Below are 24280 nucleotides of genomic sequence, written 5' to 3' on the forward strand. Positions count from 1 at the left end.
TTTGATATTAATAATGTATTAGTAAATGTTGACATTAACATGAACTTATCTATTAATAAATGTTCATTCTTAGCTCATGTTAACTAATTAAACCTTATTGCAAAGTGTTGCCAACTTTATGTAAAATTATATTTTTGTGGAAACAGTGATACATTTTTTCAGTATTCTTTGATGAATATGAAATAGAAATCTTTTGTAACATTTATAAATGTTTTACTGTCACGTTTGATCAATTGAATGCATCCTTGCTGAATAAAAGTATTCATTTCTGTCAAAAGAATATAATTTAGAACAGTATTGCATATCAATAATATTATCTAATAATTAATTAAAAAATTATTATTTAATATTAGTAACAATAATTAATTATAACAATAATGATAACAATTAATATTAATATTGCTGCCTCATTCCAATGATCTAAAAAAATGTATACAATTTAAAGGGTTAGTTCACCCAAAAATGAAAATTCTGTCATTAATTACTCACCCTCATGTCGTTCCACACCCGTAAGACCTTCATTCATTTTCAGAACACAAATTATGATATTTTTGATAAATATCATTGACAGCAAGATAATTAACACATTCAAATGCCCAGAAAGGTACTAAAGACGTATTTATAACAGTTCATGTGACTACAGTGGTTCAACCCTAATGTTACGAAGCGACGAGAATTATTTTTTTTGTGCACCAAAAAAACAAAATAATGACTTTATTCAACTCAATTTGACTTTTTTTATTTATCAAACTGCCAAAGTCACATGATTTCAGTAAATGAGGCTTCGTTACGTCATAAGTGTTTCGAAACGTTTTGAAATTTTAATGGTTCACGTGACTTTGGCAGTTTGATACCTGCTCTAAACCACTGATTCGAAACAAAAGATTTGTAAAGCTTCCAAGCTTCATGAAGCAGTGTTTTGAAATCGCCCATTATATTAGTGAATATTGAATATTATTGAATATTGATATATTTAAAAAAAATTTTTTTTTTTTTTTTTTTTGCCGCACAAAAGGTTTTCTTGTCGCTTTATAACATTATGGTTGAACCACTGTAGTCACATGAACTGTTTTAAATATGTCTTTAGTACCTTTCTGGGCATTTGAAAGTGTTAATTATCTTGCTGTCAATGCAGGCCTCACTGAGCCATTGGATTTTATCCAAAATATCTTAATTTGTGTTCCGAAAATGAATTAAGGTCTTACGGGTTTGGAACGACATAAGGGTGAGTACTTGATAACAGAATTTTCATTTTTTTGGGAACTAACCCTTTATGTGTGTGTGTGTGTGTGTGTGTGTGTGTGTGTGTGTGTGTGTGTGTGTGTACAGTGGCCCCAAAACTATTTAGACACTTAAGCCACACTATGACACAATGATTTATGAATGTTATTGCATTAGGCATTGCGTATTATTTTGCTATTATTTTTAATCAACTGATTCCAAGATTATTTTAGTGGAGCTATGGAGTCAATTCCCATCAATTTCACACAGGTGCCTCTAGTGATGCTGTGTCCCATTCAATTCGGAAAATTGGAATGTCCAGAATGTGTGTGGAAAAATGTAATAGAACGCCATTTGAATTCAGACTTCCAACTTGGAAACGTGCATCTAATGCATAGACGTTTACATTTTTAAACATGTTCAGTTACTTTTTGGGGCCACATACATGTATGGGAGCTTTTGTGGGAGAGTTTGAATGTGCTTATGTGTGTTTGTGGCCATGTGTATTTATGTGTGCGTTTGAGTGTGTGTGTGTGTGTGTGTGTGTGTGTGTGTGTGTGTGTGTTGGAGAAAAAGAGTTGTGAACCTCTGAGGGAGCCTGCGCTATCACACCTCTCCTACACGCAGTCTGTCAATATATCAGTCTCAAACTCTGTGAACTCATCTCACACACACAGAAACTACTCTACACATGTGTGTGAGTGTATGAGAGAGAGGACTGTAACACACAAACAGAGTATGGAGGAATTTAAAAGCGGACTGATTCTTGTCGTTTTTTTCTGGGTTGTAGCTTCCCCCCTGCTGAGTGTAACCAGTCTCCCCACCGTGCTGGCCTGAGTGTTTTTATTTCTCTCCTCTTCTGCATCACGCTATCCTTCCGGCACACTCATCCCTTGCTTCTGATCCAACCCACATTTTTCTCTCTTTTCATCTCCCTCTGTGTTCTTCTCTCTCTCAGGGACGAATTCACTAAACAGTCACTTAGTCCAAATAGCTTCTTATTCACTATCACAGTCTGGTCTAGCTATTCTGATGCTTTTTAGTGCAAAGACCTCCTTTGTATCTAAATTCAGCACCGATTTTGCGGACGCTTGTGAATTGGGTGCTAACACAACGCAGACAGTGTTCGCAAATAAATGGTGCTGTCAGTGGCTGCAGTTCAATCTTAGTGAATTCTCCTCTCTGTCTCTCTCTCTCTCTGTACTTTTAGACATAGAGACGATAGCGTCTTCATATTGAGGGTGTTTGTCTTGGTTGTGGGTTCGAGTCGTGGTGACACTACATTGCTCATTGCTTAGATTAGCTGTGTAATTGTTCTACTAGGCAGCAAGCAATTTGTATGGTGACTCATCCTCTCTCTCTCTTTCTCGCTTTCTCTCTTTTCTCTCATCCTCTCAATCTCTGCACGTCCTCAAGCTGCGTTTAAAGCATGTTATGATAGTTACAGTCTTGACAGGCTCATTAAAGACCCTCATATTCTTAAAAAAATCTTTTAAAGGAATAGTTTACCCTAAAATAAGAATGAGTTTTCATCTTTTGCTCACCCCCATGTTGTTTCAAACAACATGACTTTCTTCCATGGAGCGCAAATGAATTATTCTGAAGGCTTTGCTGGCTGTATTTTCCATGCAGTTACAATGAATGGAGACTGAAGGTCGCAAACTTAAAAAAAAAGTACCATAAAAGTGGTCTAAAAGACTCGTGAGCTGTATAACAACTCTTCTGAAGTCATTTGTTGGCTTTGTGAAGAAGAAACAAGTTACAACAATTAACATTGTAATTCACTTCACCTTATAAACCACTGATACCGGTCATAAGCTTTATTCAGACTGTAATAGTGTATCATTTGGTTGTAAGATATTTTCAACATTTACAGGTGCTAGTCTGTGATTTTATTGCCACCCGAATCCAGAATGAGGGTGTTCATCGCCCCACCCCCCACCCCCATTCCCGGCTGAATTACAATCTTTTTATTTTGACAAACACCAAGGTTGTGTGGTAATTTATTTTCTGTCTGAAAGCCACATCTCTGACTTTACCGAAGGGAATAAATCAAAAAGTTATTTTGTAAATCTGTTTTGACCACTGCATTTCAAAAATAGATTTTTTTTTCTGAATTTATTTTACTAGTCAAGCCAGTAGCTGGTCAATAGTAAGAGGTTGCATTAACTTATTTTTGCTCATTTCCATATATATATATTTTTTTTTAAATTACATATATCATCCCTTTACAACAAGTATGGAAAGTGTTAATATATTAGATTATCCAAAATTAAGCATTACCAGATGACAATTTATGTTATTTAATGATTTTTTTTTTTTTTTTTGCATAAAACTAAATTGTGATATACACCGTTACCATGATGCTGGTTTTCTCATACTGTGATTTAAGATTTAAAGGGTTAGTTCACCCAAAAATGAACATTATATCATTAATTACTCACCCTCATGTCGTTCCACACCCGTAAGACCTTCATTCATCTTCAAAACACAAATTATGATATTTTTGATAAAATCCAATGGCTCAGTGAGGCCTCCATTGCCAGCAAGTTAATTTCCTTTTTCAATCCCCAGTAAGGTACTAAAAACATATTTAAAACAGCTCATGTGAGTACAGTGGTTCAACCTTAATATTATAAAGCGACAAAAATACTTTTTGTGTGCCAAAAAAACAAAATAACAGACTTTATTCAACGATATCTAGTGATGGCCAATTTCAAAACACTGCTTCATGAAGCTTTGAAGCTTTACAAATCTTTTGTTTCGAATCAGTGGTTTGGAGCGCCAAAGTCACGTGATTTCAGTAAACGAGGCTTCATTACGTCTTAAGTGTTTCAAAATTTCAGTGGTTCGCGTGACTTTGGCAGTTTGATATGTGCTCCACTGATTCGAAACAAAAGATTCATAAAGCTTCGAAGCTTCATGAAGCAGTGATTTGAAGTCACCCATCACTAGATATTGTTGAATAAAGTTGTTATTTTGGGGTTTTTTTGGCGCACAAAAAGTATTCTCGTCGCTTTATAATATCAAGGTTGAATCACTGTAGTCACATGAACTGTTTTAAATATGTCTATAGCTTTCTGGGCATTTGAAAGTATTACATTTATCTGGCTGTCAATGGAGGCCTCACTGAGCCATCAGATTGTATCAAAAATATCTTAATTTGTGTTTCAAAGATGAACGAAGGTCTTACGGGTGTGGAACATAAGGGTGAGTAATAAATGACAGAATTTTCATTTTTGGGTGAACTAACCCTTTAAGTCATACCTGTCTTACATACTGTACTAATGTGTCCATTTCCCTTTAACAGGGAAATGTGCTGCATGGGTCAACAGTGAGATGTGTATATTCTGGAAGCATAATTCATTAATTTGCTGTTTGCTATCCGTCAGTCACCCGGAATAATCCGTCGGGAGGGGCCAGTGCGCTTTCCTCCGCCGAGTGAAAATTGGATTTTGGATGAGCGATCGCGCGGCTTAAACTTCCACCAGCTCGCTGTCTATTAAGCGCACCCCCCACGTCACGCACACACACACTCGCAGCCCAGAACCAATCTAGAGCTGCTACAAACACACACAAATATACATCCTCGAGTTTTAAAAGTTACATAAAGCCGAACGCAAACGCACATGTATGCAGTGACATGGTGCGTGTAGTATTACCTACAGCAATCCTTTGCTTGAGAAAAGCCAACTGAACAAACACAGTCAGCATAATCACCAGAGAGAAAGACACATACACACCTCTGACTCGAAGGAAATGAGCTGGAATTTGGAGCATCGTGCCCACATAGGGAGAGAACGATCTGGAGAGAGAGAGGGATGTGGGGAGGATTGATGGATAGGGGGAAAAAAGTCAAGAAGAACAGAAACGAGAGCACCGGGGAGACCAAGACAATTCTCGCTGAGATGTTGATGGCGGGATGCTGGAGTTTACTCATCCAATCACGAACGTGTGGGCAGAGAGAGGGAGAGAGTGTGTGCTTCATCAGAGGTGCTTGATGTCACTTAGTAAAAATAACGCTCTGTGTCTGTTTCAGCTCCTCTGACTGAAGAGCCCCCCAGGATTCTGTTTCCCTCTGAAAACAAGCTTCTCGCCATGGATGTGCAGCTCGGTAAGAACAGCTTCCGTTTGTGTTCGTGGGGGGTGGGGGGAGTTTGTTTGCTATTGCATGTGCTATTTTTGAAAGAACATTGTATGTAATATGTACTCTGTGCACAGTATGCAAATTTTCTGAATGCATGGATTACCCAAATGACCTACGACATTTGTAAAAATATGCAGTATAGAGCCAGAGCACATTGTGTGGAATATTGTATCCCATGATGCATTGCTCTCGACTTGACCTTCTATTTCCAGGGTGACAAAAGAACCGGAGGCGATATCAATCATGGTTTTTCACAATGTGTCAGGTTGACTCATTTTTTGATGGGTCTGCCAAAATTTCTGCACAAACCTGGATTAAAAATGAACAAAAATTACTATTTGTTTCCGAGATGCTGACTGGAATGCTTGCCAAATTAAACATTCAGGCAAATTCAACAGTTGCACCATTTTAGCCATAGTGTTTCTGAATGTAATGCTGCGTCTGCTTGTCATATCACTCATTTCTGAAAATAACCAGGGCATCTTGAGGGGGCACCAGTGACGCATGGTGCTTCTGCTTCTTCTTCTGCCAAGTGCTATACACTATATCAGTGTACTCTACCATTCAAAAGTTTGGGGTTGGTAATATGTTTTTAAATATTTTGGAAAGAAGTCTCTTATGCTCACCATGGCTGCATTTATTTGATGAAAAATACAGTAAAACAGTAATATTACAATTACAATTTTAAATAAAGTTTTTCTGTTTTAATATATTTTAAAATGTAATGTATTCCTGTGATGCAAAGCTGAATTTTCAGCAGTCATTACTTCAGTCTTCAGTGTCACATGATCCATATTATAATATGCTGATTCAATACTCAAGAAACATTTCTTATTTTTCAAATTATTATTAACATTTCTTATTATTAAATGTTAAAAAACATTTGTGCTGCTCAATAGTTTTGTGGAAACATTATTTTCAGGCTTTTTTGATGAATGTAAAGTTTAAAAGAACAGCATTTATTTTAAATAAAAGTCTTTTATAAATGTATTTTCTGTCATTTTTGAGCATCCTTGCTTAATAAAACTTTTAATTTCTTTCAAAAATAAAAACTTATTGACCCCAAACATTTAAATTGAAGTGTATATAATGCATAGTTTGATGTACCACTTTTACAAAATCAGCAGAATTTGATGCAATTAAAGTTTGCATCAAATAATGTTGACAATAATGCTTTGTTTGGCACATTATCATTTACAGAAAGCTGGCAATAGATGGAATACTACTTAAAAAATGTGTTTGTGAACACTTTTTATTGATCATGGCAGAAGTTAATTAATTAAATAATTATTAAATTATGTAGAAGAGTGTTATAACCGGGCATATATCCAGGTGTTTGGTGCAGTTGAGTGCATTTTTGGCATTTTAAAAAGCCAGTTGCTCTACAGTCCCAGCAAAATAACCCTTAATTGAGGTACACTGCTGCACCCTTCACAACTTAGCACTTGAATTGTCTTGTGCAAATTTCCATCAGCAAAAATTTAGTTTGTTACTGAATTGGGTGCTATAGCAATAGCAGAAAGTGCATGCAAATGGTGGCCACAATTCATTTTTAATCCATGATTTTTTTTTTTCTTAATGTAGTAATGTGCTGTTTGACATACCATCTTTTTTAAATAGGCTACTATAGTTGGCAGTATGCAATATACTGCGGAGTAAGCAGTACGGTAGTATTCCATTCCCCACACAGCCAGTGTGGTTTTTGTATTTGCATTGTGTTTGTGCAAGCAATTGTGCAAGTAAAACGAGAGGCATTGTAATGGATTTACTCAAAAAAACACGAGCAAGACAGTTTCAACAAATGTGTGATCTGTTTCTGTTATTGAAAAGACGTCAAACTGTTACTAAAGGAGACTCATCTAGAATGTTTAAACTCATGCCATGCACAGTTATGCACTAACTCAGCAGCATTTGTGTGTGTGTGTGTGTGTGTGTGTGTGTCTTGATGCCTGAGAAAGGAGTTCCCCTGCTAGACAGTTAGCTGCTATAGTCAGCATTATGATGCTATGTTGTTTACGCTCTGAATGGAAGTCGTTCTCATAAATGCAAATCCTCTATGCTAATTATCTGCTGTTGTCTCCCAACAATAGCCGCTCCATATGGTGCCGAAACATTCACTGGGCCTTCTTTTGGATTTCACTGTATGTGTGTGTGTTGATCCGAGCTCCTTGTGCATGTTAACACACGCGTACTGTCCGTTTTAATATAAGTAACGGACAGAGATGTGCTTGTTCGCGCATGTGGGCTAGTCTGTTAGCATGTGCATTGAACTGAACTGTGTGTGTGTGTGTGTGTGTGTGTGTGTGTGTATGTAGTGAATGGAGCCGCGTCTGTTTGTTTGGCGGAGGCTCTGGATCCAGGCATGTTGGAAACAGGAGCAGATTGGAACATATTGTGGCAGCGCTGACCAAGTTCTGCCTTCAGAATGAGCAGAGAGCAGGACACCACTCATCGACTGGAGACACACTGACCACATGATGAGCAATTTTGAGGCTTAGACGGTGTGTGCATTGTGGGCAGCTTAGCAAGTATAATAGAAACCATTGGAGTCGAACTTGTGATTATGAATGTTGTTGTTGAAACAGGTCAGTTTCATCTGTCTTTTCTCAGTTCGGTTTCAATTCAGTTGAAATCTAAATTTTCTATGTCCTTTGCTGCATCATGGGAACTTTTAGAATTTTAGTTAAAATAAAGTTACAGTTGTAGTGAAGAATTAATATTAAATCATTGTTGCTCAGTAAATTTTTATGTCGTTTTGGACTTGTAATGACACCTAGTGGCGAGGATGTAGCGTCATGCAAAGGTTTTCAGTTACCGATGTAATGCATTATTTTCAGTCTCCGTTATCAATTTATTCTATAAGCGAAAGTATACGTAAAGTATACGAAAGTAATTGAGGAAAAAAAATATTTTTACGTTAATCATGTGATCTCTCGGCCTCATAAAGCATAAAATAAAACCATTTTTTAGGTTACTGCTTTCAAGTGTGTATAAATTATTTTTAACATTTTTTAAAAGTATTTATTTGTTTATTTATGTGTAAAACTTTTGTAATTTTACTGTTTACTTGTAATTTTTTTTGTAAAATTACTGATTTCACCTTTAACAAATTGAATAAATAAAATATTAAGTGCAAAATATATATTTTTTAAGTTAATTAAGAGTTGTTAATGAATACAGTATCTATTCATTTAACAAATAATTTAATCAAATTAAATTAAGGCAACATTAACTGAACAAGACATTAAGAATAATATAAAGATAAAGAAAAATATTAAATATTCCTTAATATTATTACAGCATTATTGCAGTGATCTCATCATTGCAAACCGATTGCTGCACTCTCAGGAATGCTCTTCATCAAAATGTAAATAAGAGATTCATTTTGCAGTGTAGACAGCGTCACTGATTATAATGGGAGTTTTGACGATAGATTAACTTGCACATAAACAGCAATAAACGATTTTGAGACAAAGAACATCTGACTGTACATAAACCATTACATATCAGAAATCACTGAATCACAGATTAGGCATTAGAAGTAACATGGTTACTTACATGTTGTGGCATTACTGTCGGGTCCATATCTTACAGTAAAAGTCTGTTTGCAAAGCCTGCACCAGAATTACAATTTACCAAAGAATCCACAGTAGCTATGTTTCCATCCAAAGTTGCAAATTTTACTTGTGTGCAAATTTGGAATATCGCTTAAAAAATAAAGCACTGTTTGGCTGGGACAATACATCAGAATCTCGATTCGCGATACGAAGAATCTGGAGCGATTCTGATATTTTCCGATGTATCGCGATTCTCTCTCTAATCGATTCTGAGCTTAGTTTTTAAACAGCAGATGGCACTACTATACGTGCTTTAGAAACACTTGTACACTGCCTGCTTCCAGTTCCTTTAATCATTCATAAAGTTTGAAAAGATTAAAGCGAATTACAAATCTCGCATCGTAAAAGCATTCTGAGCTGAGCTGCAAGTATATTTAACCACTTACATGACTCAGCTGAACGCACGAGCGCTGTCCAGCTGTCTTCTTCGTGAGCGTTTGAGAGTGTGCGGTTAAAAACTAGCCTAAAGCGCCATCTGCTGTTAAAACTAAGCTCAGAATCGATTAGAGAGAGAAAATATCAGGATCAATCCAGATTCATTGTATCGATCGAGAATCGATGTATCGTCCCAGCCCTACCATCCAGTGAGTCGAAGAGAACAAAATCGTCACTTCCTGATAAAATAGGTGGATGGAAACATAGCTAGTGAAATGTACTGAATACACAAATAATGCTCTACTGAGACATTCACATAGTTGAAAATAAATAACCACTTTCCTAGCATTAGGATCGTTTGGAAGGTAATGAAATCTTTAGTCCAGTGATCCTGTATCTCTCTTCTCTCCTTGATGTAGAAGTAGGCATTGATTTTCTTCTTCAGAGGCGATCTTTCATCACACTATTACATCATAATTTGAAAAAATCCAAAAGTAGTCATTTTCAGAGCTTGGCTTCAATAAAAGCTATTTTTTTGCTCAAGGGGAAGTTTTGAGTTCTGAAACTTATAGGATGTTTTTATAGTACATTGACCTCTCATGTCAAAAGATCAAGGGAAATTTTGATTTCTCAACCGCTTTAAATGAACCAGTAAATACATACTCAAAATCTTAAATGTGTGGCGAGCAGATGTAGGTTGCAGGTGACATCTAATGAAAGAAATTTAGTGACAGATGGAAATGAGAGAGAGTGATTTTGAAGGAAAGAAGAGCATTAAAGAGCGAGTGAGGAGGTTCTGAGAGATGGAGACAAATTCTGAGCTGGTGGAAGAATATTTAATGCTTTTAGAACGTTTCAGGGGGGAATCACTCCTCGCTGAGCACTTCCTGCAGAAATCTTATTGGACACGCACAAATACAGACACACACACACATGCAAACTTACACACACAGTTTTATAAGTATATTGCAGGTAAGAGGATATTGCTGGTCTAATACTAGTTATTTCCAACTGTGTAATGCTATGTGATATATATGATGTATATGGCCATTACTTTGCTATAAACATGCTTATTATGAGAGATGAGCTATCGAAATCATTTTTCATGCTCCCTGCCATAGACGCGGAACAGATGATGATGTGAGATGATGGGATGATGAGTGAAGGATAGAGAGAGACGGATAGATTGTGCTGTGTGTGAAACCTTCACATCCAAACATTATTAATGACAACAGGGGCACTCACACACACACACCTATGTGTGCGCACACACACGAGCACAACTCAAATATCGCAGACAAACAAAGAAAGGGGAAAAAACGAGACAGAAAGAGACTGGGCTGACTCGCACTCAACATGGAAAGGGGGGAAAAAAGGTGACCTTTCTTCCTCTGTCTCTATGCAGTCGCCAACCAAGATTAACAGATAGAAAAGAACAAATGCAAGAAAGCCTTGACTATCTATCTGTATTTTATACATTGATTTGGACTGATGAGAGTTCATCTTAACTCTCATGTTTTGTTTGGGGTCTTGGATCCCCCAAGGGCTCGAAAAATGTACCAATAAACATTGAAGTATAAGGGTGAAACTCCATTGCTTGTTCTAATGTTATGAGATCTGATTATAAACAAAATTTGAGCTTGATAACATGCATCAACCGTCCTTTATGAAAAATTGCTTCATTACTTTTGTTCGGAGTCTCAGAGAACCCAGATACAAACCATTAATAAATGCAATGAATTTCACATGCAAGTCATTTTTTTGACTGGTGAACACTCCTGTCAGTTGTTTAGTTTAATTTTTTTCATTGTATTTTTTCAAAAATGTTTTTAAAGTGTTCAAATCAACACTGCTGTGTAGTCAGAGATATAGATTTCTGGAAAAAGAGAGGAAAAAAGCTTCAATATCTCTGTCTACTGGGTCGTGATTAAGGTAGATGAACTTATTTAATTAGTAATTTTATAACTACTAATATTATTATTGTTTATGGGTCAATGACATGACATGCATATTTTTGTGTCCAAGTGCATTATTTCCTTTTAAAATAATTTGATAAATTCATGACATGTGTCACTTTATTCTATAAAACCTATTTAATTTGAATTAATTTTCAGTACATTCAGATAATAAATATTAAATTTATGTTTTGGTATCTGAAAACCCCAAAATGTCAGGGTGGCACAACTGCAAGCCTGGGTCTTTTATTATGAATTGACAAGGTAATAACAGCAAGCATGATAATGCAGCATCCAGAGGACCCCATTTGCTGCTTGTGGGAGAGTGAAAAGGTTTGTAGATCTCTCTCAAATATAGTAAAAATAGCTACTTTCAAGTATGGATAGGTTGGTACACTTATGTCAGGTGGTGCAACCAATATAAAACTAGGAAAATGCTATTTTATCATAAACTTCTTTATTGCATTTAAAATTATATGTGTGACCTTTCTAGCATAGTCAAAAGCTAATACAGGCATTCAAGTAGAAACCTGTTCAATGTAAAATTAGTTACAAAAGTCAGGTGGCGCAACCAGGAAGTCAGGTGGTGACTAAAACTAAATAAATAATAAATGTAAGCTATGATTGTCTATTATTATTCTATTATTTTTTTTTATTATTATTATTGTTCTAGAATGTTAGTTTTAATTTAAAGATGTTTTACTCTTTCAATTGCCAATGCCACTATCATATCAAGTAAAGAAAGATCGGTCACACTTTATATTAGGTGTCTTTAAGTACTATGTACTCACATAAAAATTGTTAGGTACTGTAAGATGTACTTATTCATGTTGTTTTGCAAAACACTTGTGCTGCTATGGAGGTGGGATATGGGTAATGTTAGGACACATTACAGATATAATATGCAGGCTTTTTTTTAAAAAAAAAATATAAGTACAATGTAAAACATGTATCTCTAAAACACTTGTATTTGTATATTATTTTTATATGTAATTGAAATGTTAAAAAAAAATCCAGCAAATTCTCTGTCATTAATGTTGTCAGGTGGCACAACTGATATTCATCAGGTGGTGCATCCATGTCAATTCGTGATTTAAACCAACAAATGATAGGTCAAAGTGAACAAATGCTCTAGATTGTGAATAGTTATTGTATTGAATGCATTTACAGGTATACTTGTATGATTATTTTTCGGATGCTAAAGATATTAAATACCTGGCCACTAGAATGCAATAATTATAAATTAATATACACAACCACTAAATTATAATGTGTTATGCATTGTAGACACTATAAGGGTTACTTTGCTAAGAATTTTTTCTAAATACCTTTTCTGAAGCTTTATTTGTCATTGACCCTTATTTATGTGAGTCATTGGGATTTTTGTGTCATAAAAAGAAAAAAAAGTCAATCTCAAATGAACATCAGGGTTAACTAAACATAATCTAACTTAATTGAAATGTATTCGCTGTGTGTCTTTGCTTCCTCACAGATGGCACAAAACACACAGAAACACAGACGTACGTTAACGCAGAAGTGGGGAGCATTTGTGCAGAGGTATTCAGAGAACTCTTCTTAATATTAATCACCCTTGCCCAAAATAATACAGTTGTTGCTAAGCAACCATCAGGAGATGAGGGCATTTCTCTAAATAAACATCTAAATTTATTATTGGGTAAGATTGGACACTGATATCCTTAAAGGAACAGTACAAAAGCAGTGGATATATGCAAAAGCTGTGTTTCTGCTGTTAGGATATTGGGCTAAATAGCCTGGAACCAGATATTTGTGGTTTACAAGCCCATTTTCAGCTATCTGGCCACAGCTGTGGATTAAATGATGAATTAAATGATTATTTTCATGCCATTTCTTGTTAATTTAAATCTAATCTTTGTTTAATAAACATTTGTATGTAATGCGCAGTAGGCAAATGAGGGATCGTAACAGCCAATGAGCAGCAGCTTAGTTATCCGCTTCACATTTTTTGAGCACATACATTTTCAGCTTAATTTGAGAAAGACAGAGAGAGCACAAAAGAGGAATGACTTGACAGAGAGGTCGCGTTATCTCAATTCTGAAGTGTTCACTCCAATCCAGAATCCTTTGTCCCACATTTTTGGTCCACAAGGCCAGGGTTTCTAATCAAGTGTATGACCCTGTTAGAGTCGCCATGACCTTTCATGCGCTGGCAATTTTTGGCATGCCCTTTAAAAGGAAAGTTCACCCAAAATTCTGTGATCATTAACTCCCCCTCATGTCATTCCAAACTCATATGACTTTCATTCAGAGAGATTTAGCTTAATGTCTGAGCTGCATTTTTCCATGAAATGAAAGTGGATGGGGATCAGAGACAGCCGTGGTTACAGTTCACTTTCAATATCATTTTGAATTGATACTCTAAATGCAATGAAACAGTAAATAGTGTTGTACCTTCTCCATCAGAGAGGATTGTTATTGATGTTGAAGAAGTCAGAAAAATGTTTCAAACTACAGTTAGGAAGAAAGCTATAGGACCAGATGCATGTGCAAGTCCTTTTGCAAGGAATTTTGCAAAGTTGGCCCCAATGTGATCCATGTCAGTTTTCTAATAAGCAGTGTTTTTACTAAATGAAATCGTGGTATTGTGGGAATGTAATGTATAATTGTGTGTTTTATGTAAGTGTAATGTATAATATGAAATTTCATTGTTTAAAGTGCCCTTATTATGCTATTTTAAAGTTTCCAATGTTGTTTTGGAGGTCTTCTACAATAGGTTTGCATGTATCAAAGGTCTTTTTTTTTTCTCATAATATACAATGTAGCATAACCTCTTTTGTCACAGTGTCAGAAACAAAATGGCCATTACCGTATCTGAATTTCAGCTCCGGAGGCTTCCTCAGCACTTGTATACACAAGCTGCGTCTCATTTTGGAGATTGCGTCCTTCGGAGGTCGCATTTGAAGGCTGCATATGTCATCAAGGATGTCTTATTTAAGAAAAGTAACCATAATAAAATTGACTGTTCATCGTGAGATGTAAAATACTGTAATTTCTTTCTTACTTTGGTTACTTCTTTTGGTTACTTTTCTTAAATGAGACTGGCTCGTTGACGTATGCAGCCTTCGGAGGACGCAGCCTCTGAAATGAGATGCAGTTACAGTGATAAGTGTAATGATGGCGTCGGGTTTACCATATTGGGTCAAAGTAGACGTTGTTTGCGATCAGCCAGTGAAGACCATAAGTTGGCATTATGCACAATTATTACAAACCTACGTAGATATGTTATGGATGTTACAGACATTACTTTATTCTTGAAAACTTTTCAGACCTTTTACATTCACAAACGGCTATATTACACACTGCATGAAAGGTAATGTTCGAAAAAGCATAATAGGGGCACTTTAATTTTTAATTTTACTATTTTTTTGTGAACATAGGTACTGATAAGCAAGAAAAAATTCAGACTTAGTCTGACAAAGTGTTATCGTCTCGTGTCATATGTGGTTAATGTGTTTTTGTTTGTTTGTTAGTAATAACTAATAATTAAATTTGCCAAAGTTTGTGAGGTCCATAGCATTGGATCCTGTATATTTAACTTTGTGTTTTGAGTAATTTCCAGTTTCAGACTCATTCAGGTCAGACGGACAAAATAGATGCTGATTGGTCATACAATATCTTCCTTTCTAACTGGACTGTTCCTGGCCATAATAACAGCAAAATGGACACAGATTTTATGTAGATAGTCAAAAGTCTTTCATGTGGCTGAGGAGAAAATGGCATGGGTGTTTGAGGCATTTTTAACCAATCACCTGTTTTTGCATAGAGACACAACAAACATAGTGTCATTTCACTTTCTACTTGAATCCGTCTCTGCACCACTCTTTGATTCTTAACCTTTGACACTATATCCTCTGCGTCTCTCTAAATTGTTTGATCTCTGTCCTTTCTGTCCTTCACTTTAATAAGAAAAAATCCTTTCATCTGACATTCCACAACACCCAGCTTCCCTTCTGCTGAGGTTTAGTTTCAGGCATAGTTTAAACCATACGTAAACCACCTGTCAGTCAGCTAACAGACTCATACTAACCTGCATTCAGAAAAGAGGAGTATTAAACACAAACACACTCACACACACTTGCACGTGTCAAACACAGAGCGTTTCACAGTCAATCATCTACAAACTGTTGGGAGTTACATATACTTGAACAAACTGCCATTTTTATTTCTTTTCCCAGCCTGAGCTGGAAGAATAATCAGATCAAATCAGATTTGCAGCCCAAAAACACCTCATTTGTGTCCATCCTGGCAGTTTGTCAGATATCCAGAGTTTATTATCTTTCCTTTGGGGATTTGAGCGCACAGTCTTCATTGCTGGCTCTTAGAAGCTGAAGGAAACTGAAGAGAATGTGAGTCCTATTAAATACAAATATACAAAGATACCTTTAAAGGAATAGTTAACCTAAAAATCACTTACTCACCCTCATGTCATTCCAAACTTTTTATTTCTGAAAGATCATGTGACACTGAAGACTGCAGTAATAGATTTGCCATCAAAGGAATAAATTACATTTTGAAATATATTAAAATAGACTGTTGTTACTGTATTTTTTATTATTATTATTTTCAATGCAGCCTTGGTGAGCATAAGAAACTGCTTTCCAAAACATTATTTCCCACCTCAAACTTTTGAATGGTATATGTGTATAATATTTGGGTCAATGACATGACGGGTCATTTTTTTGTCCAAAGACCTTAATAATAATAAAAAACAAAGATATGACATACAAAGTATGTAAGGTAGTACAACTAGTTTACTTTTATTGCAACCAAAGGGTTTTAATTATATTTTGCTGCATATAAAGGTATTTTAAAGATTTTGAAGTGTCAAAAGATCATTCGGTTTAACCGTCCAAAGGCCAATACAGCCATTTCATTAGTGATTAAAACATCTTAAAATGTAATAAATGTATATATTTTTTATTCTGGCATGATTTTATGACATCATATGTCAACATAGTGCAAAATGGTATTAAAATTATGCGTAGAAGGCATTGCTTTGTTATGAGAAAGAATGTTCGGAAAAATGAAGTTCATTGATGTCATACGGAGTAACCAATATAAAGGGACCATTTTGGATCCAGTCATGCAGTCAATATCATGTGACAGGATGTGACATCATTCAGACACCTGCAAAGGACCACATGATTGTGAAGCAAAGTTACTAACTCTCTCTTATTTGAAAAATTAATGTTTTCACTGGCTCATACGCATGTCCCGAAACATCAGGTCATTCGGTACAACCGCTATAAAACATGGAAAATATTGTTATATTTTAAAAACTTCTACTAAATATAATATGTTTAATTGTCCTTTTGCTAGCTAGCTAGATATCAGCCTGTTAGCATTGTTTGAAAATATCGTCATTCAGTATAACCAAAAGTGTCATTCGGTAAAACCGAAATTTTGGTTAAACCGAATGACTTTTTTGGTGACGAATATGACACAAGCAGTGTTAATTGATTATAAAAACCACATAATCTCATTATTAACACTTACTAAAACAAAATTAATTATACCTCCATTATGTTTTTTTACACTTTTAAAAACCTTATTCATCAATAAACCCATATAGATTTTTATGATGCTTGCAATTTTTTCTGTCAGAATACATGGCTACTTTTGCTAACCAGCCAAACCTTAAACCATATTTAAAGGCAAACTGAATTGGTTCCCACATTTGAATGTATTGAATATCCTATTGACTCCTCAGTCCATCCTAATGTGATTTATTCTCCAAAACTGCCTACCGCAGTTAATCAGCCTTGTGCTATAGTCACGTACCAACAGGAAGTCATGTGACGCGTGCGATTTCCACACATGATCTCCCAGGGGTCTGACGGAGTTTGATCCCGCTGTCAGCGGAAGAAAGCTGTACGGAGAGAGAGAGAGAGAATGCTGAGAGAGAAGAATAGAAGCAGTGGGTTGAATACGTAAGGGCCTGCTGACGCATTGATATATCTGGATTTAGATTTATTTTGGAGATCGAAACAGGTCCTCTGGAGAAATGCCGCCTGTGTGAGGGGGAGGGGACACATATGTGTCAGTATGTGCACTTTTGTATTGAGGGACCGTTTTAAAACCTCTAGAATAGTTGGTGCTTAAATCAAATGTGTGTGTGAGTCTGTGTTTTATAATAGAAAACTTTCTCTTTGTTCACGAATCTCCCTTTACAATTCAAATGTGCTCACAGCTCTAAAAAACGGATTAAACTGCACTAATTGTCTTTTCTCTCTCATTTGCACACTCTTTCAGTGTCAGACACTCACATCGGTGAGAGAGGTGCTGAGGCAGGGTCTCTATTATGACATCAGAAAGAAAGGATGAGGGGAGGACAGGGAGTATGAAAGGATCTGCGGAGGAGTACCTGTTCACAAAGCCCTATTCTATACAGATAATTAAAGTCTTACATGTCCCCGTTGGGTTGCACTGCTGAGGAACAAATCAGCTGAAGAATTGGAGGAGGGGGGGGAAAAGATAGATACAAAGAAATCTGTGCATTCAGTCTGCTAAAGCAGCAGTGCTGTGAGATTCATTCTTTAAGTGAAGTGAATTCTCAGTGAAGGTCATAATGTTGACGTAGGTCTCTATTCGTTCATTCATGGCTGTGTGATGTCTTTAGACCTGCATGTTTGTGTGTGTGTGTTTGCAAAGGAATGCTTGGTCAGTGTTTCGGCTGTGTTGCTAAATGGAGCGAAACACCGCAAGCTAACAGCTCAGTACACTTGCTTTTCATTCAGATACATTCAGAAACACACTCAAAACAGCACAATGGCCCTGGATAGAGCTTAGAGCTCTCTCTGGTGGCAGACCTTATTAAACATCAGCTTTTAAATGATGTATTGAAATTGCTAAATTATTCCATATCTGTAGTGCGTTATCCCCTGATTAGAAGGCAGACGAGATTGTGGTGGTAACAGAGGAGACAATAGCTAGATTTGCATTTTCTAGAGGGAATACCAGAGCTTGCAAGTCAGCAAATGAACAGTGTTAAAGTATTAGTTAAGCTTGAGTTTACACATAGTTATGAGTTAAGAAATGCCGCACCAGAGCTGCTTTGCTGTCATCATGGTAATCAGCACACACATATGATTAGACCAATCAGAATTATGTATGCAAACAAATGTAAGAAAGAAATCCTGGAAAGATGTGCATCACGGTTTCCACAAAAATATTAAGCAGCAAAACATTGATAACAGTAGGAAATGTTTCTCGAACAGCAAATTGGAATGATTTCTGAAGGATCATGTGACACTGAAGACTGGAGTAATGATGCTGAAAATTCAGCTTTAACATCACAGGAATAAATTACATTTTAGAATATATTTAAATAGAAAACTGTTAAATTGTGATCATATGTCACTATATTGTGGTTTTTACTGTATTTGTGATCAAATAAATGCAGACATGGTGAGGATAAGAGTCAAAAACATTCGAAAATGATAACTGTCAAATGATAACATTAGTGTCTACATAACAGTTTGTGCTGAAGTTATGGCAAAAATTTACAAAAGAGAAAGAAGAATAAGAAAAACAACAACAAAATATAGTGTTTGAGGAATTTCAAAGGAATATCTGTACTGCCTTGAAAGCACTGTAATATCTGGAAAAGGAAAGTGTGTCAAGACAAACTTGACAAAGCTTTGCCTGAAAGTTTTAAAAAAAATGCTTTTTAGAAGTCTTAAATTTTCAAGGTTACAGAGCATTAAGCATTTATAACCGCATTAAGGGTTTGAGAAAAAGATACAAAGCCAGAAAACTAGAGACCAAAAACATAGATGATTTAGTAAGTTTCAGTGGACGTCTGTCAGTTTTTCAGCATCCACAAGTCTGTCAAAATAACAAGTCTGATCAGTTAGAAAAGATAGCACAGTCGGACAGATATACTGAATGCTAACTCAGGTTTGTGCAATAACAGTATTTAAATTTTGCTAGGGTATGCAGTTTTTTAAGGTGTTCTGAGTGGTTGTTAGTTTTTCTTTGTGGTTGCTAGGGTGTTCTAGTATGTAGGTCGCATACAGGTCAAAGGGCTGCTCCTAATCCAGTATCTTGTCATTTCGAGACTGGCGTACTGCAGTGCTGTTTTGGCCGGCCTTCAAACTAGCTCAATTAAGCTTGGCACAATTTAAGAACACACCAATGTATCTGGTCATTAACCGATGGGAGAGGGCCCACATCTCACCCCTCTCGGTCTTGCTCCACTGACATCCTAATCAAATTCAAATCTCTTTTCTCTACTCTTCTGATAGCTTTTGTTTACTCTTGATATTCAGTATTGTGGCACTGCTAATGTTGCTGGCTCCTGTATGATAAATAGCTTGTGTTTTCCCTTATTTGAAAGTCGCTTTGGATAAAAGCGTCTGCTAAACGATTAAATGTAAATGTAATTGGTTTAAAGGTCTCAAACTGTGAATGTCTGAGCATTAGCATTCCATGAATGTAATTTGTGTTTATTATTATATGTCAACAATACATCAAACCCAGTATCAGTTAAATTTCTGTGACGTGATGCCATTCACAGTATGTGTGTATGGTGCTATTTTACACACTCATGGTCTCAGTATCTCTTTGATCAGATGCTCCACATGAACTTCATATCCTGGTGAGAGACAGACGCTATTTCTGGGTTGTTTGGGGGCCCGGAGCAAGATTTTCCCTGGTGCTGGGCCTTATTCGTTGGTAGTCTAAAGACATGCCTAATTAATGTCAAACAACTGACAAACATCACAACCTTCAGGCGGAAAAACCACCTCGACCGCAACTTAAAGAAAGAAACAGCACTTCAAACCACTGAAGATAAACATGTTCATAAAGTAAAATAAACTCACTGCTTTTGGGGACTGTAGTTCTCAGTTTTGCATTTTAATTTTTAATGCAATGCTGAATTTTTTTTTCCCCCACAAAAATTAGCTTGACATCAAACAATAATTGCCCAGTCCCTTAGGGTTAGCAGACCCCTGCTGAAGTCTCTTGTTTTAGAAATATAGATCTCACTGATCGTGATGTTTGAAAGTGTTTAAAAGTAAACTTAAAGAAATTCAATTCAAAGTACAGGGGAATAAGTACATTTTATATGTTATCTGGGGGAAATAGTGTGCATCAATCATTTGTACACCATATAAATACTTTAAATCAAGGCTCTTCAACCTTTTTCAGACCAAGGATGGATAAGAGACAGAGCAGGAACCTACTGTTAAATATTATATGTTCTATCATCATTTACTCATCATCATGTTGTTCCAAACCTGTAAGACTTTCTTTCTTCTGTGGAACATAAAAGAAGATATTCTGAAAAACCAAACAGTTTGGTTCTCATTGACTTCAATTGTATGGACAAAAAAATACAATGGAAGTCAATTGGATCCGAAACTGTTTGATTGCTAACATTCTTCATAACAGGCTTCTTTTGTGTTTCGCAAAAGAAAGAAAAGGCTTGGAAGGTTTGGAGCATCATATTTGTGAGTAAATGATGACAGAGTTGGGTGAACTATCCCATTAAGGGTGTTTTAAAGAAACCTTAAGTAAGTTAAATTCAAAGAACTGAAAATAAACTGCATTTTAAATGCTACTATAGTGTATTGTCAAGAAAAAAAACTCCATGACTACGATTACCCTTTTCAAGCACACGGGTGGTGAGTCTCATTAACCGACAATAAGCCATTGTGAGCTTGTCAGCTGCCATTGATTACATGGAGACCCCCTAGTGGCCAGTGCAGGGAAATTGTCTCTGGCTTCACAAACACAGTATGGGTCCTGCATTTTCTTACGCAAGGCAACAAACCCTGGGCAGAGGAACTATTGAATCAAAACAGAAGGAAGTTTGGTATCAATGTTTAATCACAAACCTCCCTTCCCCCTGCAGGAAGCATGCTGAACCTGACATGCCGAGCTTTTTTTGGGTACAGTGGGGATATCAGTCCACTTGTTTACTGGATGAAAGGAGAGAAGTTCATTGAGGACATGGACCAGAGTCGCATTCGAGAGAGTGAAATCAAGTAAGAAGCAACACACTGGAAGTGAGAGCCAAAAAAAAATTCTTTAAAAAAGTAGCCTATGTGCTAAATTAATGATGTCTTACTGAAAAGCATGTGTAAACAGGAGAATTGCAAGAATATTGCGCATTAGGTGTATAAAAACAACTAAGACCGGTATTGATTTGTTTATCAATATAAAATATTTTACCAAATTTATAATTATAGTTAGTGATGGTTTAGCTGTGGAGCATTATATTCAGGCTATTTACTAACAAAAATACATTGATGTTCAGTGTAAAATACCATGGTAAAAAAATAAGGTTATCATTCAGTACCATGGTATATATCAAAGTTCGAAGGTATTACTATTACTGTTCCACCTCACTGTTTTTTAATGGAATACAAGAAACAGTTGCTTTTAAAACTAGCTTCCACTGTGAAGTCGCTTATTCAATACGATAGATGGTGCACCGTAAAGCTTACTTTAAATGTTCACTGAGATGTCGACAGTACATTTTCAATTACTGATATCACAAGCTTGTATATGAGCCTATTTATATCTAGCAGGGGTGGTCGCTGTGATGACACACTATTATTAATTCCCCTGTCTGAAAGAGAGCTGGATCAGAGCGGCTCTGAATACATCCTAATAACACAGCAAAATGTATCGCGCACCATGCACCAAATGCATTTGCATTTACATGCAGTTAAGGAGCCGCGATGTCAGCATCTTTTAAATGAAATTTCAGTTTCAAATGATTCAGCCAGGACAAACAAGAGAGTGAATGTTTTGTTATAATTAAATGAGAGCACCATTTGTTGAGTGCCGACCAAACCCAGAGCCCTTCCTCCCAAAATGTCTAATCTCTACAAGCTGCTCAGTCTAAAATTTATCCCCAAAATCCTCTGTCAAAAGGGGCTAATTAAAAAACTTTGATTCCACAACCCATAGTGAACAATAGCTCATTGTTTCATTCTCTCCACCAGGACCGTCAGAGAACACCTGGGTGAACAGGAAGTGTCCATTACTCTGACCATAGACTCACTGGAGGAGGTAGATCTGGGTAATTATTCCTGTTATGCGGAAAACGGCAATGGGAGACGACAAGCCAATGTACAGATTGGGAAACGAGGTAACACATTCAACTGTAACGCACACAAACTCAACCAACTGAGTCATACCAGCTGCTTCTCCTTTAAAGGAACAGTTCACTCCTAATGAAATTTCCGTCATTTACTCACTCTTATGTTTAAGAGATTTTCAAGGGATGTTTTGAAGAATGTTGAGGCAGATCTTTTTCAACAGACAGTGATCAGGGGCTGTCCAAAAAAAAAAATGCTCCTTCAGAAATCATTCTAATAATGCTGATTTGGTGCACAAGAAAGATTTCTTACTTTTATCAAAACACTTCATTTATGAATGAATGGGAGGTGCAAGATGGCGGCACAAGAGGTGAATGCTTTCGCTAACACTCCTGCTACACTCACTTACGCGGTAAGCAATAAATAGCACATGGGTGACAGTGACTTGACACAGCGTTATCCAGAGCACTACGAGAAATTACTGAGAAAATCGCGAAGTTGATTGATGACTAGCTGTGGACGCTCATGCAAACTATTCAAGTCCATTCACAATAACTTGAGCAAGAGACAGGAAGCCTTACAGGCACAGTATGTAATTTTCGCCACTAGAGGTCACCGCATATTCAAAACAATAACAAAGGCGTAGCTTGATAACACTGTGAAGGAGCAGGGAATGATGGGAGTTGTCGTCTTCACCTGCCTTCCACTGCCGATGGAAATCAAATCCAACTGTACTCACAAAAATTTTCCCACTGGTTAATTGACATGTGACAACAACGGTAATACCGGTGACACCGGGGGGCAGGGCCTCCACCTCTTTTTTTTAAATCGCTTATGAATGCCTCTGCGGCAGTGTGCATTTTACTTTCGCTTTCAAATTAGTGGCAATTGCTTGCCGGTGGGTTATTATTCTTACTGAAAAACAACAACAAAACAGTACAACGACAAACTGGCTTCTATTAAACATAGAACGTTTATTAACAAAACGTATAAGAATACACCATGCTAGGCCTAATATAAAATAACAAATTGGCTAACTTTAGGATTATGCAATCCACATTTGAGCAAACGTCGTTTTACCGTTGAGCATGAGCGGTACATGAGCGATTGCCAGTAGATGCCACTGACAGGAGGATGGAAGTCCTGAACGCCAAATACAAGAGCAGGATAGGATTCTGGAATGTGCAAACCATGTTTGAAACTGGAAAACTGGCTCAAGTTACATCAGTTACGTCGGAAGCGACCACCATCTGGTCATAGCAGCACTGAAACTGAAACTATGTGATCCTAGAGTGAAGAACACTTTTATTTTACAGCTTCCAGGAAGAACAGATTCCAGGCTCTGGTGGACACTGCGGACTTCACGCTGCCAGACTTAAATGAAGTCAACACCAAGTGGGAGCAAGTCAAAGCAGCATACTTTGAAACAAGTAAAGCAAGCCTGGGAAAACAAAAGAAGAGAAGAGAGAGGATTACAGCAGACACCTGGAAAGCCATAGAAAACAGGAGAGCCATAAATAAAAAAATCCCAAGTTGTAGAGGTTGCAAGAGAAATACAAACTGCAGTACAAGAAAGCAGATCAAACAGTAAAGAAAATGGCAAGAGCAGATAAGCGAACCTATATTGACAATCTTGTAAGCCAAGCAAAAGCAGCAGCCAACAGAGGTGAACAAGGCAAGGTGTACAAGATCACCAATATAGCCTGTAGTAAGTATAGTGGAGCTACTGATGTACCAATCACAGACAAGCAGGCAACTCCTTACATCAGAAGCAGAACAGGAAGCTCGATGGGCAGAGCACTTTAGTGAAATCTTGAATAGGCCACCACCAACAGCAGAGGCTGACATACAAGAAGCAGAAACGGACCTAGA

At 36.7% G+C, this 24280-nt stretch overlaps 1 protein-coding gene across 3 annotated transcripts in view; it reads left to right on the plus strand.

Moving 5' to 3' along the window:
• Window positions 1–24280, plus strand: part of il1rapl1a (interleukin 1 receptor accessory protein-like 1a) — a 96908-nt gene that overhangs the window by 57358 nt on the left and 15270 nt on the right. For all 3 annotated transcript variants that reach the window (XM_051905821.1, XM_051905820.1, XM_051905822.1), the window contains exons 6-8: window positions 5261–5335; window positions 21214–21346; window positions 22313–22458. In XM_051905821.1, the coding sequence (XP_051761781.1) occupies window positions 5261–5335; window positions 21214–21346; window positions 22313–22458 (354 nt within the window). The remainder of the gene's footprint in view (window positions 1–5260; window positions 5336–21213; window positions 21347–22312; window positions 22459–24280) is intronic.

This window comes from Ctenopharyngodon idella, chromosome 9 (genome assembly GCF_019924925.1).
Source record: "Ctenopharyngodon idella isolate HZGC_01 chromosome 9, HZGC01, whole genome shotgun sequence".
NCBI lineage: Eukaryota > Metazoa > Chordata > Actinopteri > Cypriniformes > Xenocyprididae > Ctenopharyngodon > Ctenopharyngodon idella.